Source organism: Hippocampus comes, unplaced genomic scaffold, assembly GCF_001891065.2.
Source record: "Hippocampus comes isolate QL1 unplaced genomic scaffold, H_comes_QL1_v1.1 scaffold315, whole genome shotgun sequence".
NCBI classification, from domain to species: Eukaryota; Metazoa; Chordata; class Actinopteri; order Syngnathiformes; family Syngnathidae; genus Hippocampus; species Hippocampus comes.
This window is the reverse complement of record NW_017805539.1, coordinates 422,688-442,941: the sequence shown is the minus strand read 5'-3', so window position 1 is coordinate 442,941 and position 20,254 is coordinate 422,688. Positions and strand designations below refer to the sequence as shown.

General features: G+C 42.1%; 3 protein-coding genes and 1 long non-coding RNA gene across 8 annotated transcripts; 1 reads left to right on the top strand and 3 right to left on the bottom strand.

The window, feature by feature from the left end:
* Positions 1 to 1,346: 1,346 nt before the first annotated feature.
* krtcap2 (keratinocyte associated protein 2) lies at positions 1,347 to 4,241 on the bottom strand. 2 transcript variants are annotated; one of them, XM_019878753.1, is made up of 5 exons: positions 4,084 to 4,241; positions 2,898 to 3,049; positions 2,733 to 2,796; positions 1,690 to 1,756; positions 1,347 to 1,603 (listed from the first exon to the last, which is right to left on the bottom strand). In XM_019878753.1, exons 1-5 carry the CDS (start codon positions 4,085 to 4,087, stop codon positions 1,483 to 1,485), a joined length of 408 nt encoding a protein of 135 aa, XP_019734312.1. In that variant the 5' UTR covers positions 4,088 to 4,241; the 3' UTR covers positions 1,347 to 1,482. The 2 variants fall into 2 exon arrangements, with proteins under 2 accessions (XP_019734312.1, XP_019734311.1); XM_019878752.1 differs by having other exon boundaries at positions 2,898 to 3,052; positions 4,084 to 4,240.
* A 524-nt stretch (positions 4,242 to 4,765) lies between these two features.
* On the bottom strand, positions 4,766 to 7,667 carry tmem107l (transmembrane protein 107 like). 2 transcript variants are annotated; one of them, XM_019878750.1, is made up of 6 exons: positions 7,524 to 7,667; positions 7,184 to 7,287; positions 6,928 to 6,995; positions 6,749 to 6,849; positions 5,457 to 5,553; positions 4,766 to 5,330 (listed from the first exon to the last, which is right to left on the bottom strand). In XM_019878750.1, exons 2-6 carry the CDS (start codon positions 7,268 to 7,270, stop codon positions 5,261 to 5,263), a joined length of 423 nt encoding a protein of 140 aa, XP_019734309.1. In that variant the 5' UTR covers positions 7,271 to 7,287; positions 7,524 to 7,667; the 3' UTR covers positions 4,766 to 5,260. The 2 variants fall into 2 exon arrangements, with proteins under 2 accessions (XP_019734309.1, XP_019734308.1); XM_019878749.1 differs by lacking the exon at positions 5,457 to 5,553 and adding an exon at positions 5,621 to 5,717 and having other exon boundaries at positions 7,524 to 7,666.
* A 354-nt stretch (positions 7,668 to 8,021) lies between these two features.
* On the top strand, positions 8,022 to 17,594 carry trim46a (tripartite motif containing 46a). Of its 3 annotated transcripts, XM_019878745.1 has the most exons (12): positions 8,022 to 8,364; positions 8,688 to 8,946; positions 10,187 to 10,337; positions 10,561 to 10,759; positions 10,829 to 10,975; positions 11,089 to 11,184; positions 11,463 to 11,716; positions 11,793 to 11,914; positions 12,571 to 12,900; positions 14,314 to 14,543; positions 15,158 to 15,225; positions 15,401 to 17,594. In XM_019878745.1, exons 1-12 carry the CDS (start codon positions 8,305 to 8,307, stop codon positions 15,804 to 15,806), a joined length of 2,322 nt encoding a protein of 773 aa, XP_019734304.1. In that variant the 5' UTR covers positions 8,022 to 8,304; the 3' UTR covers positions 15,807 to 17,594. The 3 variants fall into 3 exon arrangements, with proteins under 3 accessions (XP_019734304.1, XP_019734306.1, XP_019734307.1); XM_019878747.1 differs by lacking the exon at positions 14,314 to 14,543 and having other exon boundaries at positions 15,401 to 15,504; XM_019878748.1 differs by lacking the exons at positions 14,314 to 14,543; positions 15,158 to 15,225; positions 15,401 to 17,594 and adding an exon at positions 14,239 to 14,274.
* On the bottom strand, positions 11,756 to 12,632 carry LOC109521107 (uncharacterized). Its single transcript, XR_002169289.1, has 2 exons — positions 12,553 to 12,632; positions 11,756 to 11,862 (listed from the first exon to the last, which is right to left on the bottom strand). It is a non-coding gene; the product is annotated as an uncharacterized LOC109521107 (long non-coding RNA).
* Positions 17,595 to 20,254: the final 2,660 nt, after the last annotated feature.

Sequence of the window (20,254 nt, the reverse complement as noted above, 5' to 3'; positions counted from 1 at the left end):
ACTACCTAAGCTTTAACCTGTAAGTGCCCTTAGTTGTGTGTTGTTTGCTATTTGTTTTATTTGTTCATATTTATATATTTATGTCATTTAATGTGTTTTTGTGCAGTTCAGGATGCTGCCATTATTTTTTAGATGTGTGTTTCAATGCAGACGGCCCGGTAGTCCAGTGGTTAGCACGTCGACTTCACAGTGCAGAGGTACTGGGTTCAATTCCAGCTCCGGCCTCCCTGTGTGGAGTTTGCATGTTCTCCCCGGGCCTGCGTGGGTTTTCTCCGGGTACTCCGGTTTCCTCCCACATTCCAAAAACATGCATGGTAGGCTGATTGAACACTCTAAGTTGTCCCTAGGTGTGGATGTGAGCGTGGATGGTTGTTCGTCTCTGTGTGCCCTGCGATTGGCTGGCAACCGATTCAGGGTGTCCCCCGCCTACTGCCCGAAGAGAGCTGGGATAGGCTCCAGCACCCCCCGCGACCCTAGTGAGGATCAAGCGGTTCGGAAAATGGATGGATGGATGTTTCAATGCATTGCATGTTTGCACTGTCGTTGAGAGAGGAAAGTATTTTAATCTCCGCTGTATGTTGTACATAGAGCATATTTGACGATAAAGTTTGACTTGACAATTACATATTTCTTCATATACCACCTCCTCTGAGGTTTTATTTGCCCTCAGAATTACTCATGTCAGCCGTAGGATTCCCCTAGCCTTGCTATGAATCCTCAAGTCTACAAGGACAGTCAGTCACGATGTGCTTTGCAGCTGAAAATCAATGTGGTTAAAAAAAATCATAACTATAATTTAACTATGTGAGTCACAAGTTCAGGTTCAAAACCACAATGTTCAACTCAGACAAAAGTATTTTAACACGTGTTACTTAGCATCAACAGGAAGTCAAGAATATGTCACTTTTGTCTTCATTTTCAAATGAATATCAGTGGAAGTGTTATTATAAAAAAAAAAAAAAAAAAAAAAAAACGTCAGCTCTGGCAAGTTCCAGCAGCCAAACAGCAATAGCCAGATGTGACGTCAGCTTCTTTGTGGTAGTGTACGTACTGCCACGGCCAGTGGAATTTATGGAATTTAGTATTAATTTATTTTAGCACTGGTGCTTCCTTTTTGTCTTATTTAAGGACACAAAAAGAGAACCTCCAGAAGTTGGGCGATATTTGTTTTTCATTGGACAGCAATGATTTGTTGAGGTGATGTCAGACTTGGCTATCGCACAGATTCTATTCTAATTTATCGTTTGAGGCGTTTGGTAGGAAAATCCTTCAACACCAAACCCTTCCAAATGTGCCTTGACATACCTGAGGAGCAGAAAAGAGCCGTCTGAAAGAGACAAAACACATTCAATGGTTTTCTTGAATTTAATTACAAAATGACTTGTGGTGTACGACTATGATGCGTAGTCCTAATCTCTTGAATGGAATGTGGAGATGGCCAATGAAAGTTTCTGTCAAAAGCGGGACATCTGTTTTCATTCATCAGTTCTTCCTCTTGCCCTTGGTGGCCATCTTGGCGGGCACCGCCGTGGGCGCCGCCGCCTGGTAGAGAGCGGCTGATATTTTGTTGATGTAATACAGGGCGAAGAGGGAGAAGATCAGGCTGCAAGGAGAGCATATTGACAGATTTAGGAAAAAAAAAAAAGTAGTACATGTGAAGGATGGTCAAGTGAAAACGAGGTGACTGACCATGTGGTAACACACACGCGATGAACCAGGCCGGATGCAAAGAGCGACAGGCAGAGGCACAGCAGAACTGAAAGTCGAACAATGTTGGTCAATCAGAGTACTGTACATTATGCTCACATTATGTAATACAAGAGACATGACAAAAAGTCTGCCTTTACCAAGTTGGTTCCTGAATTGCATCTGTTCATCCCTTAACTTTCTCTAGCACTCGTCCCAGCCGACTTTTAGGTGGGAGATGATGACTCATTTGTACAATACTGTCATATTATTTCAACTGAATTATAAATTGAATTCAATCCAATAGTTACAATATGATCTAGAAATACAGCATTGGTTATTATCAACATTTTTGTTGAAACAGTCTCCTCCAAAAGCCAACGGAAAGGCCAGGAGATTGCACTGCAAAAATGAAATTGCTTAACAGCAAATGCAGTTTTCTCTGGTGACGACACCAAAAACAAGCATCATCTGTTAAGCAATCAATCAAAAGTGCCACGTTTGAGCAACTATCAGACTCATCTTTATTGGCCAAGTATGCAAAACACACAAGGAATCTGTCTCCGGTAGTAGAGGCTACACTCAACAAAAAAAACAAAAGAATTGACCATGCTGTTCTAATACTTTCTGACTTCCTCCCACATCCCAAAACATGTTTCAGGTGAGTGGCAGCACATTGGTTTGGTGTTTAGCATGTCTGCCTCACAGCTGAGATGTTCTGCTTTGGATCTCAGTTTGCTCACGATGCTTCCTCCCAAATTCCATGCATACTGTACACGTTAGCTCAATGAAAACTCTTAATGTGCCAATGTGTGAATGTCAGTGTGAATAGTTGTTTGTCTATTTGTGTCCAAATCCCCAAATCAAACATACCTGTATATTATTTCACACTATACAGCGTGCCCCAAAAGTCCTTCTACACTTTCCTTTTTCCATTTAGACAACGGGAGCCCATCCCAGTTTAGTGGGTGGATACAGACTGTTAACATTGAATCTATGATTAAAACAAATAATAATTTGGATATCCTCATCTTGCATGAACTTACTTTCTGGGAAGATCTTAGCTTGGAACCCTTTCCCAAAAAACAGATTTTCCAGATTGCTGAATGCCTGAAGAAACCGAGTTAAGGTTAAGTGTTTGTAATAGAGAATGTTACGTAATGGCAAAAAAACACAAGTCAAGTGATCACTCCCATGGGCACAGAGGATACGGTGAGGGAGCAGATGAAGAGCACGGAGCCCAGGAAGCCCCCCAGGATGGTGAGCCACTCTGTGGATGCCAGCTGCTTATTGAACATCTGCATGCCGGCAAACACCAACACTGACAGCAGGCTGGACAGCACCAGAGACGTGCCCGTGTTCACTGCTGCCAGGAAGAAAACAAGAAAGTTACATTCATGACATCAGCAACATATTGACTAATATCCTGGTTCGTTGTATTTCCTACACAAAGGGCAAACACATTAAACATTACTCTCTGTATAGTGCAGTGAATATACTAGTTTCCAAATTATGAATCATATGAAATTACTAAATATTCAATGCGACTTACAGTGAATGTATGTTTTTGCAAACAATCCTACTGCCTTCTAGAACAATGGTTCTCAAACTTTGGAATGGGGAAATTTTGCACGATATTATCTCTTTTTTATGGGCATACCTACAGTAAAACAAACATATTGAACCAATTACTCCTCCCTTCAATGGCTGTGGGCCATTTAACAGGGCAGACGCGATTACAAAAACATGAATTTCGTCTCAGACTTATATCAGTGAAATAAACCGACAGGAGTAATAATTATGCAAAAACTTCGCCAGAAAATTACGAATGAAATGTTAATTAATTCAGAACGCATAATAGTTTACAACACAGTCTACATATATATTAAAAAATACACCACACATACGAAACTGATTCATTTTCGTAGATGAACTCAATGAACATTTTCTCACTTGATATATTGTTTTAGCTGTATTGCATAGGCTAACTTTTTACTTCAAATTTCCAGAGTGACCTACTTTTCCCACTTTCGTAAAGACTTATTATCATCATTTCAGTACAATAATGATCAAACATCCATTTCATGTTTTAGAACTGTTCTCTCATAAACGCCTTCCGAATGACACGTCAGTGTTCAAACGGAAGCCTTCCAAATGCTAAGCTAATGCTACCGTTAAGTCAACGCACGCAAGCGTAGCCAGTTGTCATGTAAATACAACGTTTTATATTTAGAATAAAGCTTACTGCCATAATCGAGCAAACATTTAGTGCTAATATTGTCATACACTGGTGCTAGTTTGCAACTAGTTAGCTGGACAAGCTAGTTGATTGTGGGGCTGAAAGTCTGCATACACACGAAAGCCACATAAATAAACGATTAAGCGTGTAATACATACCCATAGTTCCAAATGAATTGCAGGTAATTGTGGTTATTTATTGGTTTATTTCTTTTCAAAGGTCCAATTTAACTTCGCCGAAATAGCCGAATGGGGAAGAGTTAGGACGTAGGAAGCAAAGGAACCTTCCTTTACCCGGAATTGCATTACAAGGCCGATGAGCGTCTGTCGAGCTATAAAAATATAGCAGCAATTTAAAAAGAAAATTACAAATAGTCAACTAATTCTCATTTATTTGTAAAAAGATATCTTATGATAATAATTCAATCATAAACGGAAAAAAATACCGAAATGAATTAATGAACGAAAACAACATGACCATTAAAGTATACGATAATACATAAAAGCTGAAATAATCAAGAGCTTCAAAATACATTTCTTAATATAACTAATCATCAATACAAAAATAGTGCAAATAGGTAATCATCTATACAGCTATTCGTAATAAAAACAAAAGCAATGCGTAAAATAACACCAGCTACAATTGTTTTTAAATACATAAAGTGAAATGGAAAAATATTTTTAAAATAGATTCAATACAGAATGCAATAATACGATATAAACAGTTAATGATTATCTATGTATCAAGACAAAACATCAGCAAACAATGATATATTTAGTAAGATATACAAGTGTTAAGCCAACAAACATTAAAACAAAAAAGGAGTCAAATGTTTGTTTGTTTTTACAGAGTGTATTTATTATTTTACATTTATGCAAAACTTTCAGGGTGCAGTAACAGATTTCAATCAGACAAAAACCAAAAAAATATACCAAAAAAAAAAAGGGTGATAAACCACAAATACATGGTCCACTGTACATGTGAACATCCTTTCCTCCATCCATTTTCTACAGCACTCGTCCTCATTAGCGTTGGAAGCGAGCTGGAACTTGTCACAGCCAAACACAGTGCAAAGGTACACAAGCAACCGTTCACACTAACACTCAGACCTAATAATATTTCAGTCTCCAATGAACTTAAAAGTGGATGTTTTTGGAATGTGGCAGGAAGTCAGTGTAGCCAGAAAAAACCCAACACTCGCATGAGGAAGGCCATACTCCCGGTGCTTGCTTGACACAGAGAGGCCGGAGATGAGGTTCTACCCCACAACAAGTGAACGTTATAGACCGAATACAAAGAAATGCCTTTTCCACATTCTATTTATCCACGTGTACATTATAATGGCTTCTTTGACAGTCCAAAAACAGCGATAAGCAGAAGAATCTCCATGAGGGCAGGCAGCGCACTAGAAGAAAATTGAGAGAATGACATAGTCACAAATATTATTTTCGAATTTACATTCTCGGTCAATTTTATCCCCTGAAATGAGACCCATAAATATAAATCTGTATAAATCAGCACGTGCACCAACCTGCAAGGGACAAAAATAATCCAATATGTCCAGCACTCCCACTTCTCAAAAACAAAATAAGACAAGGAAACGGAGGCGCTGCAGTGGACCGTCAGTGCTAGGTCATGTGTATGTCAGGGAAAAAAAAAACAAACTCCTTTTTTGGAATACAATGGCAAACTAACCTGCAGAAGGCAAGAATCCACCAGTAGACGGCACAATCCCATTGCTCAAATAGAAAGAAAACCAGAGCAACTGAGCCACTGGCATGGGCCCCAGTAGCTATTGCAGGAGTCATGGAATTGCCGTACAACTGATGACAGTTCGCACTGCAAAATGTACTTACATATTGTAAACTGAGATATGATTTTATTTTATTTTTTATTTTTTTAAGACTGACAAGTATAGCTATTCTTGCTTGACGAACAGTAGCAATAGAAAGTTAACACACCCTGGTTAAAAAAAACCACACACACACACACACACACACACACACACACACACACACACACACACACACACACACACACACACACCAATGCAAGAATGTATGATTAGATAATTTCAAAATTTAAAATAACATGGTTAAGCAGTTTGATTAAATAAGAAAGAAACAAATGTGTCAGGGGGGGAAAAAAGAAAAACTAAAACAAATCAATTTGCCTACTGTTTTCTGTTGAAGTGCTCTAAACGAGTCGACGGCAAGGGCAAGTCTTTTGTGCACAGTCCCCTTCGAGTCCCTCCATGTATTTGCAATTAGGGTCAGGTCTGGGCTCTGGCTACTAAGTGTTGTACAAACAAGTTGAATAATCAACTAGTCAACTACTCCGCAATGACGTTTAGGGCATGAGATAAAGCATTCCCTCCTGCTGTAATTATTTTGATAATAATACTATCCTGGAAAAAAATGTCAATGACAACATCTTGATGTTGACTCGACTTTATTAAAATTCTGAACTCGTACAATTCGTACTGGCTTCCGACCATCTGTTTGGTAAAATAATGGAGTGATCATTTCCTATGTCACAATAACCTCCATTTATGCTTCAATGAATATGACATACATTTCCTCTTTGTGACACTTTCTTTGACGGCCTAAGCACAATCTAAAACACTGACTTGTTCATTAATTCCCAAGCTGAAGTCTCACAACATTGCTGTTGATGATGTTTTGAACTTGGGACTGTTCAAATTTTGGGGCATGACACTTTGCAGTTCAACAGGGGTGTGTTCACTTTTTTTCACGTCGCATGCACATCATACATATTATGTGTTCATACTTATATGAACATTTCAGAGTGAGTGAAGGATACACAGAAGGCCTTGGCTGCCGTTGAACATGGACACTCCTGAGAAGAAGCCAGCAAGCTCGATGGCGAATAACCCAAGTGTGACTGACAGAGCCACCACCAACCTGCAACACACATACGCACAATGCATATTTGTTTATGATGTAAGCATATCGGTCTGCATGCATTCTGTTTGTACTTACTTTAAATCCTCACTGTTGTATTGCTCTTGTGTAAACTCCAAAGGCAAGCAGGCCTTCACGTTATATTCCTGATAAACCAACAAGATTTGGTGTTAGCTCTCAAATAAACTTGAATATAGCCAGCTAGAGCAGTGTAAATATTGCCAACTCATTCTACCATGCTGCAGCTGCAAGTTTTAATCCAAGGATTTTTCGGATTCAAGATAAAATATGTCGCAATTTTTAATAAAAGGGCAACCAGTGTAAATGAACTCACCCGCGTCCAAAATATGGTGATGACAATCACGAGGTGGGCGATGATGGTCAGGAACCTCGCAGGAACAAGGCTGCTGATGACCGACATCCTAACTTTCTAGTTACCTTTTTGAGATCAAAACAACAATTAGCGGTTGAACATTTCCCTATAAACTGGAGGTGGGGGGGAATTAAGATTATTTGTCGTCGAAATATGCGTTATAAATACGCGCGACTAGGCATTCACTGCGCGCTTGCCCTAGAATATAAACATACAGTTGCGTGGATTAGTTGGTATCGCTGTTCGACAACTACATAACACTACGTGCAGCACCTTTTTAACGAACTACACGTAAATTCACCTTGTTAAAGAGCACAGCAGACAAGAACAATACACAAGGTAGGTTTCGTCCATCTGTCGCCACCTTTAACGTGTTTCAAATCGCTCTGGTACAACCGGAAGTAGCATTGGTTGCCAACAGCAACAGTCAGATTGGTGCATTCTTGATTGCCAACCGGAGGGAAACAGCTTTTGAAAGTTCCGACCAGAAACCAATGGCGAGGGACGTTTTTTTTTCGGTTCATATTTCTTGTACAGTACTGTACTACTATGCTGCCGTCTGTTGGCAGGAAAAGAAACTAGGCCACGAGATTTTATTTATTAAATTGGTGTCAATAAAATTGTAACATGAGAACTACGTAAAAGTAGAAGGCAGGGACAGCAGTTTAATTTTTGAGGAGAAGAACTCGAACACATTTAGAACTGTTATTTGATAATAATAATAATAGGAATGACAATAATAATAATAGGAATGACAATAATAATAATAATAATAGGAATGACAATAATAATAATAGGGATTATAATTACACATGGAGGGGAAAAATGACAATCTAAAAAATAAAAAAATCTCGTTTCAACAATTCGGCTGGCCGGCCTCGAGACTATCTCCCATGTCCCCCGCGCCGCGCCGGCCCCTCCCAACAACGTTTCTCATTCCTTTCACTGTTCTTCTACATCACCACCAGCATAATAGATGTCAGTGTGGACGCTCATAGCTGCACGTCAGTAGGATGCGTGGGCCTACTTTACGAGCACAGACATAAAAGAGCTCCCTGGCACCGGCATTGCTTCGTGCAGTCATGGCAGAAACGGAATTAAAAAGCTTCATCTCCACCATGGACGCCTTGCTTCGTGTCAGCGTGAGTATGAAAAACACTCTTACGATATTTAAGCAACGTACATGATAGCATTTCACCTAAACACACCTTCAAATGCACCTAGTCTTGTTTTTAGCTACTGACTGCTAACTGGAATGTTTTAATGGATAGAAAAAGCAGCTAATAATTAACGTGAGTCCAAACGTGAGACAAAATCTGTTGAAATATAGGATATAGCAGGAAGCTGAAATCAGAGATGATGTACGTTGTCATAGAAACGGGATGCTGCTTCAAGCCGCTCATGATAGGAAATAGATGCGCCATATTTATTTGAATAATATGTACATATTATTTTCTCATTCCAGTCCAACATGAAGAGCATGGAGCGGGAGCTGCGTTGTCCCGTGTGCGACGACATGGTGAAGCAGCCCATCCTACTGCCGTGTGAGCACAGCGTATGTTTACTGTGTGCATCCGACATGTTGGTCCAGAGGGGCTTCCCTCCTCCTGACCTCCCCCCGGAGCCACGGTCGCCAGCTTCCACTCCCAACTCTCGCTCCCCGCGCCAGCACCGCAGACCCACGCCTCGGACCCCAGAGCACCTGGAACACATTCTAAGAACTAGTAAGGGCGGACGAATGCGTGGTTTAAGTGTGTGCATGTGTTAAAGGTCCCAAAGTGTGTGATGGTGATGTCAGAAATTGTGTGAGTCAAGAGTGACATCAACATTTTTATTCGAAAGTGAATGTTTCGAAATTGAGTTCTGGAAGATGATGTCACGTCTTCTGTGTTATCATCTATGAGGTCAGTCTTTGTTTTGGATTGAGCGTCAGGCAAAAGCCACAAAAAGTCAATGAAAAAGCATAACATACTTATTGAACTGAGGTCTTGTGCGGTGTGGAGACATGTCGTGTGATGTCATCCACAATGGCAGTCTTTCTTTTGGAATAAGCCTTAACCCATAAGAGCCCAGACCCATTTTTCCAAAAGGTTCTGGTGGGTTAAAATCAGACAAAAAGTTTTGAAAAAAGACACTGGGGAGTTCAAACTGTTTGTTACACTGGTGTCACCGTGGGCTCTTATGGGTTAAGGAGTTGCAAAGAGCAAAACATGAATGACTAAGTTGAACTTCTGTGAAATACACTGGATGTAAAAAGTCAACATTCCGCCGTTCAAATGGTAGGTTTCTGTGATATCATGAGACCAAGATAAATTATTTTATTTGGAGTGCTTGAATAGAGAACCCTTCCAATGTCACCCGCCAAATTGGCAAACAAATACTCATCATGTGATCAAAAATTACCCCATACAGTGATGAAGCTGGTGTAACTTCTGTGTTGGAAAAAATAGAAGGTAGGTATTTTTATTTTTTTATATACTGACGCTGGATATAGAGGTCTCGCGCGACATCCTAGATGACTGGCCCACTTTTGGATGCTGCAAAAAAAAAAAAAAAAAAAGCACAACACTCTCTGAAGTTAGGTTTGTTAGGTATGTTGAGGTCTCGCGTGAAGAGATCCATGAATGCCGTCCGACTTTTGGAATGAACATCACGAAAAAGCCACCGACAAATCAAAACATGCACTCAAATCCTTTTATGTTTGCTGAGATCTCGTGAGGGCTGACGATGTCGCATGTGATATCATCCAATGTCAGCAAAAAGCCAAAGAAAAAGAACAACGTGCTAAGCTGAGCATTCTTTGTTTTTGAAAAATCCAAACAAAAATCAAATCACGCACCCAAAATGAAAAAATTTCTTGCAATGCTAATGTGTGTGTAAAAACATCCTTTCCGTTGACAATCGTTTCCACATATTCCTTCCGCTTTCCTGCGCCCCCAACACACATTTTCTCCTCCCCCCAAGCATGCAGCACGTACCCCGGGCGGCGGCGTAAGGATATGGCCCCTCCTCCCATGCTGTTCCCATGTCCTTCCTGTCAGAGGGATGTGGAGCTGGCTGAGAACGGCCTGACCGACTGTCCCCGCAACCTCACTCTGGAGCGCATTGTGGAAAGGTAACTGGAATAAAACAGACAGAAAGGAAATGAAAGTAAAAATTGTATGACACTGGATTAAAAAAAAATGTTAAACTGTATGTATAGCTACAAGCAGCTTCATTCTAGTATGTTTGATTGCATTTCATGTTTAAAATATTATTTGTATTTAATTCAATGATTTCCGTTCCTGCTCTACGCGCGCACAATATGACAGTGACGTGTTTTGCCGTTGTTCTGTCAGGTACAGGCACACGCTGAGTCTGGGCAGCATCGCCATCATGTGCGCTTTCTGCAAGCCTCCGCAATCTCTGGATGCCACCAAGGGCTGCGCCGACTGCAAAGCCAACTTTTGCAATGAATGTTTCAAACTCTACCACCCCTGGGGGACCCCCCGAGCCCAACACGAGCACATCCTCCCCACAAACAACTTTCGCCCAAAGGTTTTGTCTCTCATTTCGTTTCCTGCGCATGAAGGTTTTCCGTTGAGCCTCATGTTTTTCTCCCTCAAGGTACTGACGTGCACCGAGCACGAGCAGGAGCGTCTGCAGTGGTACTGCTGCGCTTGCCGCAGGTTGCTCTGCCCGCTGTGCAAGCTCCGCCGCATGCACCACGGCCACAAAGTGTTGCCAGTGACACAAGCCTACCAGGCCCTCAAGGTGCCCCGCATCTGCTCGTGCCGTCTGCCTGACGAATTGTTGACATCATTTTTTTTTTTTTAATTCTGATACCATCTGCCTCACAGTATCAACTTTACTTGCTGTTGTCACAGGATCAGCTGACCAAGGAGGTGAACTACATCCTGGCCAACCAGGAGACCATACAGAGTCAAATCACACAGCTGGAAGGGACCATCAAACATATGGAGGTCAGATTTGACCTTTTTTATTTTATTTGTGTGTGTTTTTTTTAAATTGCATTCCTTGAAGTTTTTTTTTTCTTCTTAAAAATACATCTTGGGTAGGCGGCCGTAGTGATTTTTCAAGACGTATTTGTACGGCATGGGGAGTAAAAGAGTTAAACAACCAACATTGTTGACAATCATAACAAGTAGCTAGCATATGCAAAGCTAAGACATCTTCTTTTTTCTGGTAAAGGTCATTGAGTCCATTTTCAGAGATGCCAGCCTTCTGTTTGTGTGCGCAGGCCAACGGCGCTGTAGCTCTCGGCCACCTGAGCCGCTGCGTGAAGGATCTGGCCGCATCCATTGCCGAGCGTCTGGGGGTCTTGTCTGCGGCCTTGGAGGGCTCGCGCAACCGCAGAGAGGAGGCGCTGTCCGCCCAAGCGTCAGCCAGGCGAGACATGCTGGAGCACGCTGGCATGATGGCTTACACTCACGAGCTCCTCAAGGAGACCGACCAGCCGTGTTTCGTGCAGGCGGCCAGAGTCACTCACAACAGGTGGCTTGTTCTTTACATTCGTTAAAAATGTTTTTTTTTCCCCTCTAAGTCTGATTGTTTTAATTTCCCTTGGCAGGCTGGTGAAGGCCATCGCAAACCTGCAGTGCTTCTCTCTGTCTGCTGATTCCTCATTCAGACACTTTCACCTGGACGCAACAAAAGAGATCAAGCTCATCGAAGGCTTGGCGTTTATACGTGGTAGGTCCTGCACTGGCCACTTCATTAGGTATATCCAAGTATTTTCAATTGTATCAACTTGACCAAGATTATGATGTTCAGATTTGGTGCACACGTATTCATGAAACAATATTTTTAATTATTGTGGTGTGAAGGCGTAAAGGATTATAAAAAAAATTTTTGGGGTCAGTTTCATGAAAAAAAATAGCAGCAATTTAAAAATCCATCCATCCACTTTCAACAACGCTTATCCTGAACAGAGTCGTGGAGAGTTGCTGGAGCCTATCCCAGCTGACTTCAGACGAAAGACAGACTACACCCTGAACTGGTTGCCAGTCAGTTGCAGGGCACATACGGAGACAAACAACCATTCACACCCACATCCACACCCTCACTAAGTGGGAACTGATCCCACACTCGCCCGTACACAAGTCGGGCGAGTATACCACTACACCCTCAGCAACTTAATATTCAATTAGCGTTCCAGTACAAAAAACTAACATGAAAAAACGAGTTTTTGTGATGAACCAATCATTGAAATGTTCAATATGTGACTCATCAAATTTAGTGGTCGAAAAAAAAAGTGATACCTAATGTTGTGGTTGGTGAATGTACAAGATAATATAAAACCAGGTTGAAGTACCGGTAAATATCTCCACCTGTTTCGTTCCTTGCAGCCCCTCTGGCTCCAGTGATCGACACTCAAAAGACGCTGGCGTACGACCAGCTCTTCCTGTGCTGGCGTCTCCCTCAGGACTCGGCCCCAGCCTGGCACTTCTCCGTCGAGTACCGAAGACGGACGGGGGCGTCGGGAGACACGTGGGGAGGCACCCGATCCCCCAACGCCTCGACGACGTGGCAGAGACTAGACGAAGTGCGAGGGACCAGCGCCATCGTGGACCAACTGCAAATCGACAGCGTTTACGTGATGAGGGTGCGAGGCTGCAACAAGGCCGGCTTTGGAGACTACAGTGAGGAGGTGTACCTTCACACGCCGCCCGCTCCAGGTAAATTCTCTTTGACGTATTCTCATTTACATTTGCTGCCAACACTAAAACTAATCAGCAAAAACTAAAATCAAATATAGTCCAATTGGAAGTTATGTTATTTCTTCACAAATGTATAATTCAATTGCATGTACTGTTCTTCTTCTTCTTATTAGGGTTGTGATAATGTTCAGTATTATTATTCATTTTCTGTGGATGATATTCTTTTACTAAATCTGTATTGTTTTAACATTGATTAAATTATTATTCCTAGAGGTCATATAGTAGTTGTATATTTTGTTATATTAGTAGTCTTAGTCAAAAAAAAAATTGGGATATTAGTAGTATTAGTCCCTGCGATTGGCTGGCAACCAGTTCAGGGTGTCCCCCGCCTACTGCCTGAAGACAGCTAGGATAGGCTCAAGCACGCCCCGCGACCAGTGTGAGGATAAAGCGGATAGGGAAATGGATGGATGGAAGTAGTGTTAGTCATATTTGGATTTATGCAAATATTTCAAAAGAGCAAAATTATTTAAACTTGCACTAAAATTATTTCAGTTATATGTAATTATTACATTTTAAACTTCATTTTGCGCCTTTATTAAAGGGAATAGAATAATACAATTATATAATACAATACTCACGGGTATATATTCTTTATCCTCTGCAAAGAATGATCAATATTATAGCCTTACTGAGGAGCTAAGACTCTTTCGGCTATTGCAATTGAACCTTTTATGTGAGGTTTGTTCAGATGGGCAAAAGGAATACACCATCCCTGTTAATCTGAATAAAATTCCATTCGGATTCGAGCTTTTTATTCCAATCGATGTATTTATGGAGAGCATTTTCATTCCGATGGTTCATTCGGTTTCATTCTAATCGGAACACGAGGCTCTGGGTAAAACCTGGTTTATGCCTCCACGTTCATGATTGTATCTCGTATGGCTGTATTATACTGCCCCCAGGTGGCCAAAGTCTACACATTTGAAGAAGCAGCACATTAAAACATTCAATGCATTTTAATGGGTGTCAACATTAATTTTCTTCTGCGTATTATTATTATTAGTCTTTGTCCTACTGGGATTTATGATATCCTTGCGAAAGAAATCAGTATTAAATCAAATCAAAACTCTGTCCTCATGACTACTTTAGTCCAAATTTGCTGCTAATTTCATTTTGTCCTTTCTTTTGCGCTTCTTGCTGTTCATTTCTTTGTTAGCAATCATCGCATCATAATCAGGTTGTATGATATTCGTTTGAAACGGCAAAATGGGATCAAAATAAATACTATCTTTCCATATTCCCTGCTCCTTCCCTGATATACTCCTCCTGTTGTTTTCTCCATTGTGTGTTCAGCTTGAGAATTCCTCTTCCCTTTTTTCCCCCTTCCTGTTATGTCCTCTGTCCGATTTTCTTCTTTTTTCCCGCCAGTGTTGTCTTTCTCCCTGGACTCTCGCTGGGGCTTGCATTCCGACAGGCTGGCGCTGGGCAAGGGTCAGACGTACGCCCGCAGCGTGCCGGGAATCTCCCTGCTGAAGGTGGCCGACCGCGCGCTCACTTCCTGTCACCTGACCGCCGACCTCCTGGTGGCCGACCTGGCCGTCTCTCAAGGCAGGCACTACTGGGCCTGCTCGGTGGAGCCCAGCTCCTACCTGATCAAGGTAGAGAATGCTACATTTGAAGTTAGCTCGAAGGGGACATATGGAAAATTCCATCCATCCATTTTCAGATCCACTTATCCTCACAAAGGTCGCATGGGGGTGCTCGAGCCTATCCCAGCTGTCTTCAGGCAGTAGGCCGGGGACACCCTGAACCGGTTGCCAGCCAATCGCAGGGCAGACACAGACGAACAACCATCTGTGCTCACACTCACACCTAGGGACAATTTAGAGTGATGAATCAGCCTGCCATGCATGTTTTTGGAATGTGGGAGGAAACCCACGCAGGCCCGGGGAGAACATGCAAACTTCACACAGGGAGGCCGGACCTGGAATTGAACCCGGTACCTTTGCGCTGTGAAGTCGACGTGCTATGTTTATATACAACTCTTTGTGTCTGTAAGAGAGCTATTCTGAATTTTGTTGTATTGTGACATAATAGTGGATCTTATTTACAATATATCACCCGGCGCCAAGTTTTTCCACCCATTTCAAGGGATTGTCATGTTAGCACAGATTAGCTTTGGTCCTCTGCGTATTTTGATGGAAGTGTATCACAGAGATTTTGTTAAGACGTCGATAAATGACTGTCAAGTTTTCTTTTGTCAATCATGCAGGTCGGAGTCGGACAGGAGGCGAAGCTTCAAGAGTGGTTCCATCAGCCGCAAGACATGGCCAGTCCACGGTGAGCACCTTCAATATGGCATTTATGATTGACAGGTGACCAGGGCAAAAAAAAGCTGCACACCACCAAACGTGCAAACAAATGTCACAACTGTACTCTCGCACTCTCAAGAGGCTAAAGACAATGGCTGGCTGGATATGTCCTCTTTTACCAAATGTTTTCTACCCATCCTAAGCTATGACCCAGACAGCGGCCATGACAGCGAGGCAGAGGACGGCCAGGACTCCCCCTCCTTTTGCTTCCTCACCATGGGCATGGGCAAAATCCTTCTCCCCCGAGGCCAGAAAAACACAAACTCGAAGCCCGCCCACCCTTACACGACACCTCTGCCGCCCAGACTGGGCGTGTGCTTGGACTGCGACGAGGGCAGCGTGTCCTTCTACGACGCCCACTCCTTACGCCTGCTGTGGGAGGGCCACGTGGACTGCTCGGCCCCCGTGTGTCCCGCCTTCTGCTTCATCGGCGGAGGGGCCCTTCAGCTACAGGACCTGGTGGCCAGTCGCAGCATCGAGGAGGATCCGCCCCCGCTGCCGCCGAAGGTGACCATCAAAACACGCGCAACCAATTTTAGTCAAGAATGAAGCGACTTTCAGCTTGAATTACATTTATTTATTTTTTTCTGTTTGGTTTGCTGCCAATCTTTGTTGCTTGTAGAGTCCCGAAGGCATGAAGAATGCTGTCTAAAAACTGTTTGGTCAAAAATAACTTCTTGGGTTATTCATTCAGCACAAAAAAATGTATGGGTCAAATGTATAACCCACAAAACAACCCAATTTGGGGGTTGTTTAGAACCAAATGGTTGGAGTATTCACTTCGTATTCATTTTACGAGGCAATATATATACACTCTTAAAAGTCAACAAGTCAAATGAAAAAATAGTCTTTACAATAATATGCTCTATGCGCCCCCCACGAGTCTAAAATGGGGTATTCTGATGAAAGTTGTGTTTGTCGAACATGAATTCCGATACAAATGCACCCATTTTCATTCATTTCAAGTGGTGGCCATTTTGCCTCGTACTGGCACTTGTCAGTTGATTTGTCAATCAACTGACAAATGACATCATGTGCCCTAAGGGATCGGCTTGCGAACATCACATGACCAAACCGAGAAAGCAGGTGAGCCGTAACAGTCGTGATTTCAGCCCTTTGGCACTGTGATGGTCCCAAGTCGCTGTACAAGACAAAATGGCCGCCACTTGAGATGGATCTAAACATGTGGATTTTTCTGCCTAATTCATCCTCCATAAATGCAATTCTAATTAGAATACTCGGTTTGGACGAATGGGGGTGCACAACGCATATTTCTTAAAACAAAACAAAAAAAAAAATAAACTTCACCTTTAAAAAAATAGATAATTGAATATGAATGTAATTTAAAAATTATGTGTTTGGTTATTCCTTTGACACAACGTTGGGGGTGAAGTGAATAATCCAAAAAGATGTGTAGCGACTGGTCCGTTTTCGACTCATAATTGGGGTTATTTTTTGGGAGTGTCTGATCACAACAGAGCTGGAAGCCGCCATCTTTCTTGTGGACACACACCGCCGCCTGCATTGGAGTCAAGACGAATGTAACCCGACAACATCAGTGCCCCATCAGGTGACCTCGGTGGTGTCATCAAACTCTGTTCAGCTAGTTTTGCAGGGACTATTTAACTTTGCCGTGAAGTGCTTTTGGGCACAGACTTGAAGGTGTTGTGTAGGTTCCATAAAATGTTTTATCCCAAATCCAGCGTGATGGCCTATCGTGACACAATAATCAACACTTTGCTATATGCGGGTTCATATTCTGATTGTTACCATATTAAAAGCACGACAGATGTACAATTTATCAGAGTTAGGAGCCTTTATTTATAATGTCGCCATTAGGGAGAGGTCATGGTTAGTGACGGATCCCATAAAGCTTGATTGACATTTAATATGACCGTTTTGTATGTTGACCGTGTATCGATTGCATTTTGTGCATCTTGTGACGTCTTTCAGTGATCACGTTACTTTTATTTTCGTCGCATGTATTGGAACATGCGCCTACACTACACGTTTGTCAAATGAATGTTTGATTTAGTGTATGTGTTGCCTCACCGGCTACTAAGGCACATTTACTGTATCATAACTTAGTTTTAAATCCCTGCAAACAATAATGATATGACATAACGTGTTCAATAATACCTCCGTGACAGTGTCAATCAAATATGAGCATTCTTCTGTTTTTGTGTTGATTGTGCAGTTAATGAAGTGGTTGTTTATGTCTGACAGCACAGATTGTTTGTCTATATTGTAATATTTCTACTTGATTTGGACTTGATTGTAGATGCTTTTTTTTTTTCGAGTGAATGTAAAAAAAAAAAAAAATGAGGGGAACCACTTGAGACTGTAGCAGACATTGTGCTTTGTTTTTCTTTTTCTTTTTTTTAAAATTATAACACGAGTGAAAATAAACAACTGGTAATCTGACACGTAACAGTGTACACTGTGGAAAAGGAAACACACACGAGAAGATCTTTTTTAGTTACGTGATACGTTTGCGCCCTTGAGCTACCGCACCATTGAATGTTTTGCTCGCTAATAGCTTCTACTTTTTTATGATGTTGTCAGTTTGGGATTGTTAACGAGGAGACAAGTCAGGATTAGATTGCGGGGGGATATACACACTCTCCTAATGAGAATCTTGCACGACACTGGCACTGAGTGGTGCCGCAGTCATGTGAGGGCAAGCCTCCTCTTAATTGTTGGAGTGACATAACAGCTCCATTTGTGTCAAGGGGATTCGATATCTCCTGACAGAAGCGGATTTCATTCAGACAAAACTCATAAGTGCAAACAAGTGTGGGTGGGTTACACCAGTGGTTCCCACCCAAAGGCCGAAGTTTTATTTATTCACCCCCGCCAGGCAACTTATTACCTTTCAAAGAAAAATAGATGTGGGGCTGGGTGCTAAGGTGGCAGAGGGTGGGGCCAATGGCTCCAGACATGCACCCGAGGGGAGGCATCCGGCCAGCTGGGGTTGAGAGGCATCAACTTCGGAAAAACTTCCATCCACCACACCTGAACAGGATTTCACTTGACGGTTTCCAACTATGGTTAGGGAATCCAAAAGTGTTTTTTAGGGAGGGGGGGGGCGCCGTTTCAAAGTAGGGTTTTAAACCAGGGTTAGTGTTTAAAAGTAGGGTTTAAGGTTAAGGGTTAGGGTTTGCAGGTAAGGTGACAACTAAGTGGACCAGTCGGACCGGAAGTTAGGGCATCATTGAAACAATATCACATTGTGTCACATGACTTGGCTTTTGCCTTCGTTTTGTTACTCCGGTCAACAGCAGTTCAAAATAAACAAAGTGCAGTCCGCCGAGTGGTCTTGCAATGTCAGATCTGAACCAGGAGGTGGCGACATTGACCGGGATTCTGTGGTTTTCCTCTTGCCCGCTGTGAGGTGGCAACAAGTACAACTTGCAACACGTTGGATGCATAAAATTCAAAAGGATGCGACAGGCTTGCCAGACGGAGAATTGAATGGACTTTATTTCCAAAGCGACCCCGTATCACCTCCTACATTTTCGTGTACAAACACAACTCCAGCTGAATGACCGCACATACACGCATTCACACACACACGCATGCCATGATGCGCAACAGCCATAACGGTCTCGAAAATGAACGAAACAAAAAAAAAAATAAAGTGTATATAAGAGCCTGTGAGTGTATAAAAAGGAATCAGCGCTTACCTTAGTCGAGATCTGAAGCGGCGGCATGGGACGCACTTTGGCTGCATCTTCAGTGCGACAACGTCACTATCGTAGCTCCCGTGTATCGTTTTAAAATGCTTCTCCTGGCTCTCCATATTCCGATTCTTTGACAGTGCCATCGATGAATTGCAGATGAAACAAACTTTTAATGAGGATGATGTAAAAAAAAACAGTTATCGGGCAATACTTGTGATCGCAAGATGGCTGACTGCTAACAACTTCCGGTGATGCAGGTCACGTGCCGCCGTAGGTTAAAGGTGACCCGCTTTGTAATATTAGTTTATTTTTGAAATACTTTTTGTTTGTGTGAAAGTGAAACTGCAACAAACAGAAATCAAAACAGAGCACAATGCTTTGCAAATCATGTTCAACCTGTACTTAATTGGATCCACGACAAAGGCACGATTATTGAATGTTCACACTGATTAATTTGATTGTTTTTAGCATCGTTAACTTAGAATTTTATGGCTGGGACAGATGGCAAAAAAAGACTGAGAAAGTTGAGGAATGTTCATCAAACACGTGTTTGGAACATCCCACAGCCTGAACAGGCTGACCGGTAACAGGTGGTTGCCACGATTGGGAAGAAAAGGAGCTTCCTTGAATTGCTCAGTCATTCACAAGCAAAAATGGGGTGAGGTTCACCTCTGTGAGAACAACTTTGTGAGAAAATTGTTTCAGGACAATGTTGCTCTTCGTACAATTACAAGTGTCAATTAAATTTTGGCGCATTATGAAAAATGCTTTCTTTCATTTAAAAACGTACACAATACTGATAAAATGCAATGATAATAGTGATAAAAACAACAATAAGTGAAATAAATAACAGAGCATTCGTCACATCACTGCAGTAAGCAAAACACGCTTTTAGCATTTAAAAAAAAACTCCTCTATGAATCATTGTTCGGAGTGTGGAATCACAAAAAAGTGCACTCAGTCTTCACACACACACACACACACACACACACACACACACGCACACACACGCACACACACGGACTTGAAATGCATCACTTTGGTTGTGGCGAGCTTTATGGTCCTCAAGAAGCGTTTGGTCCTCTCATTAGAAAACAACAAGTACATAAACACACTTTATGTGCAGCCCTTGCTTGGTTTGGTGACAGCCCAGTTATACTATATACTATAAATATAACCCTAGGAAGATTTTAGTGTCCAGATCAGTCATAACAAGTACACACGTGTATGTGTGCATGCACAGACACACACAGACAGACAGACAGACACACACATACACACACACACACACACACACACACGCGCGCACACACA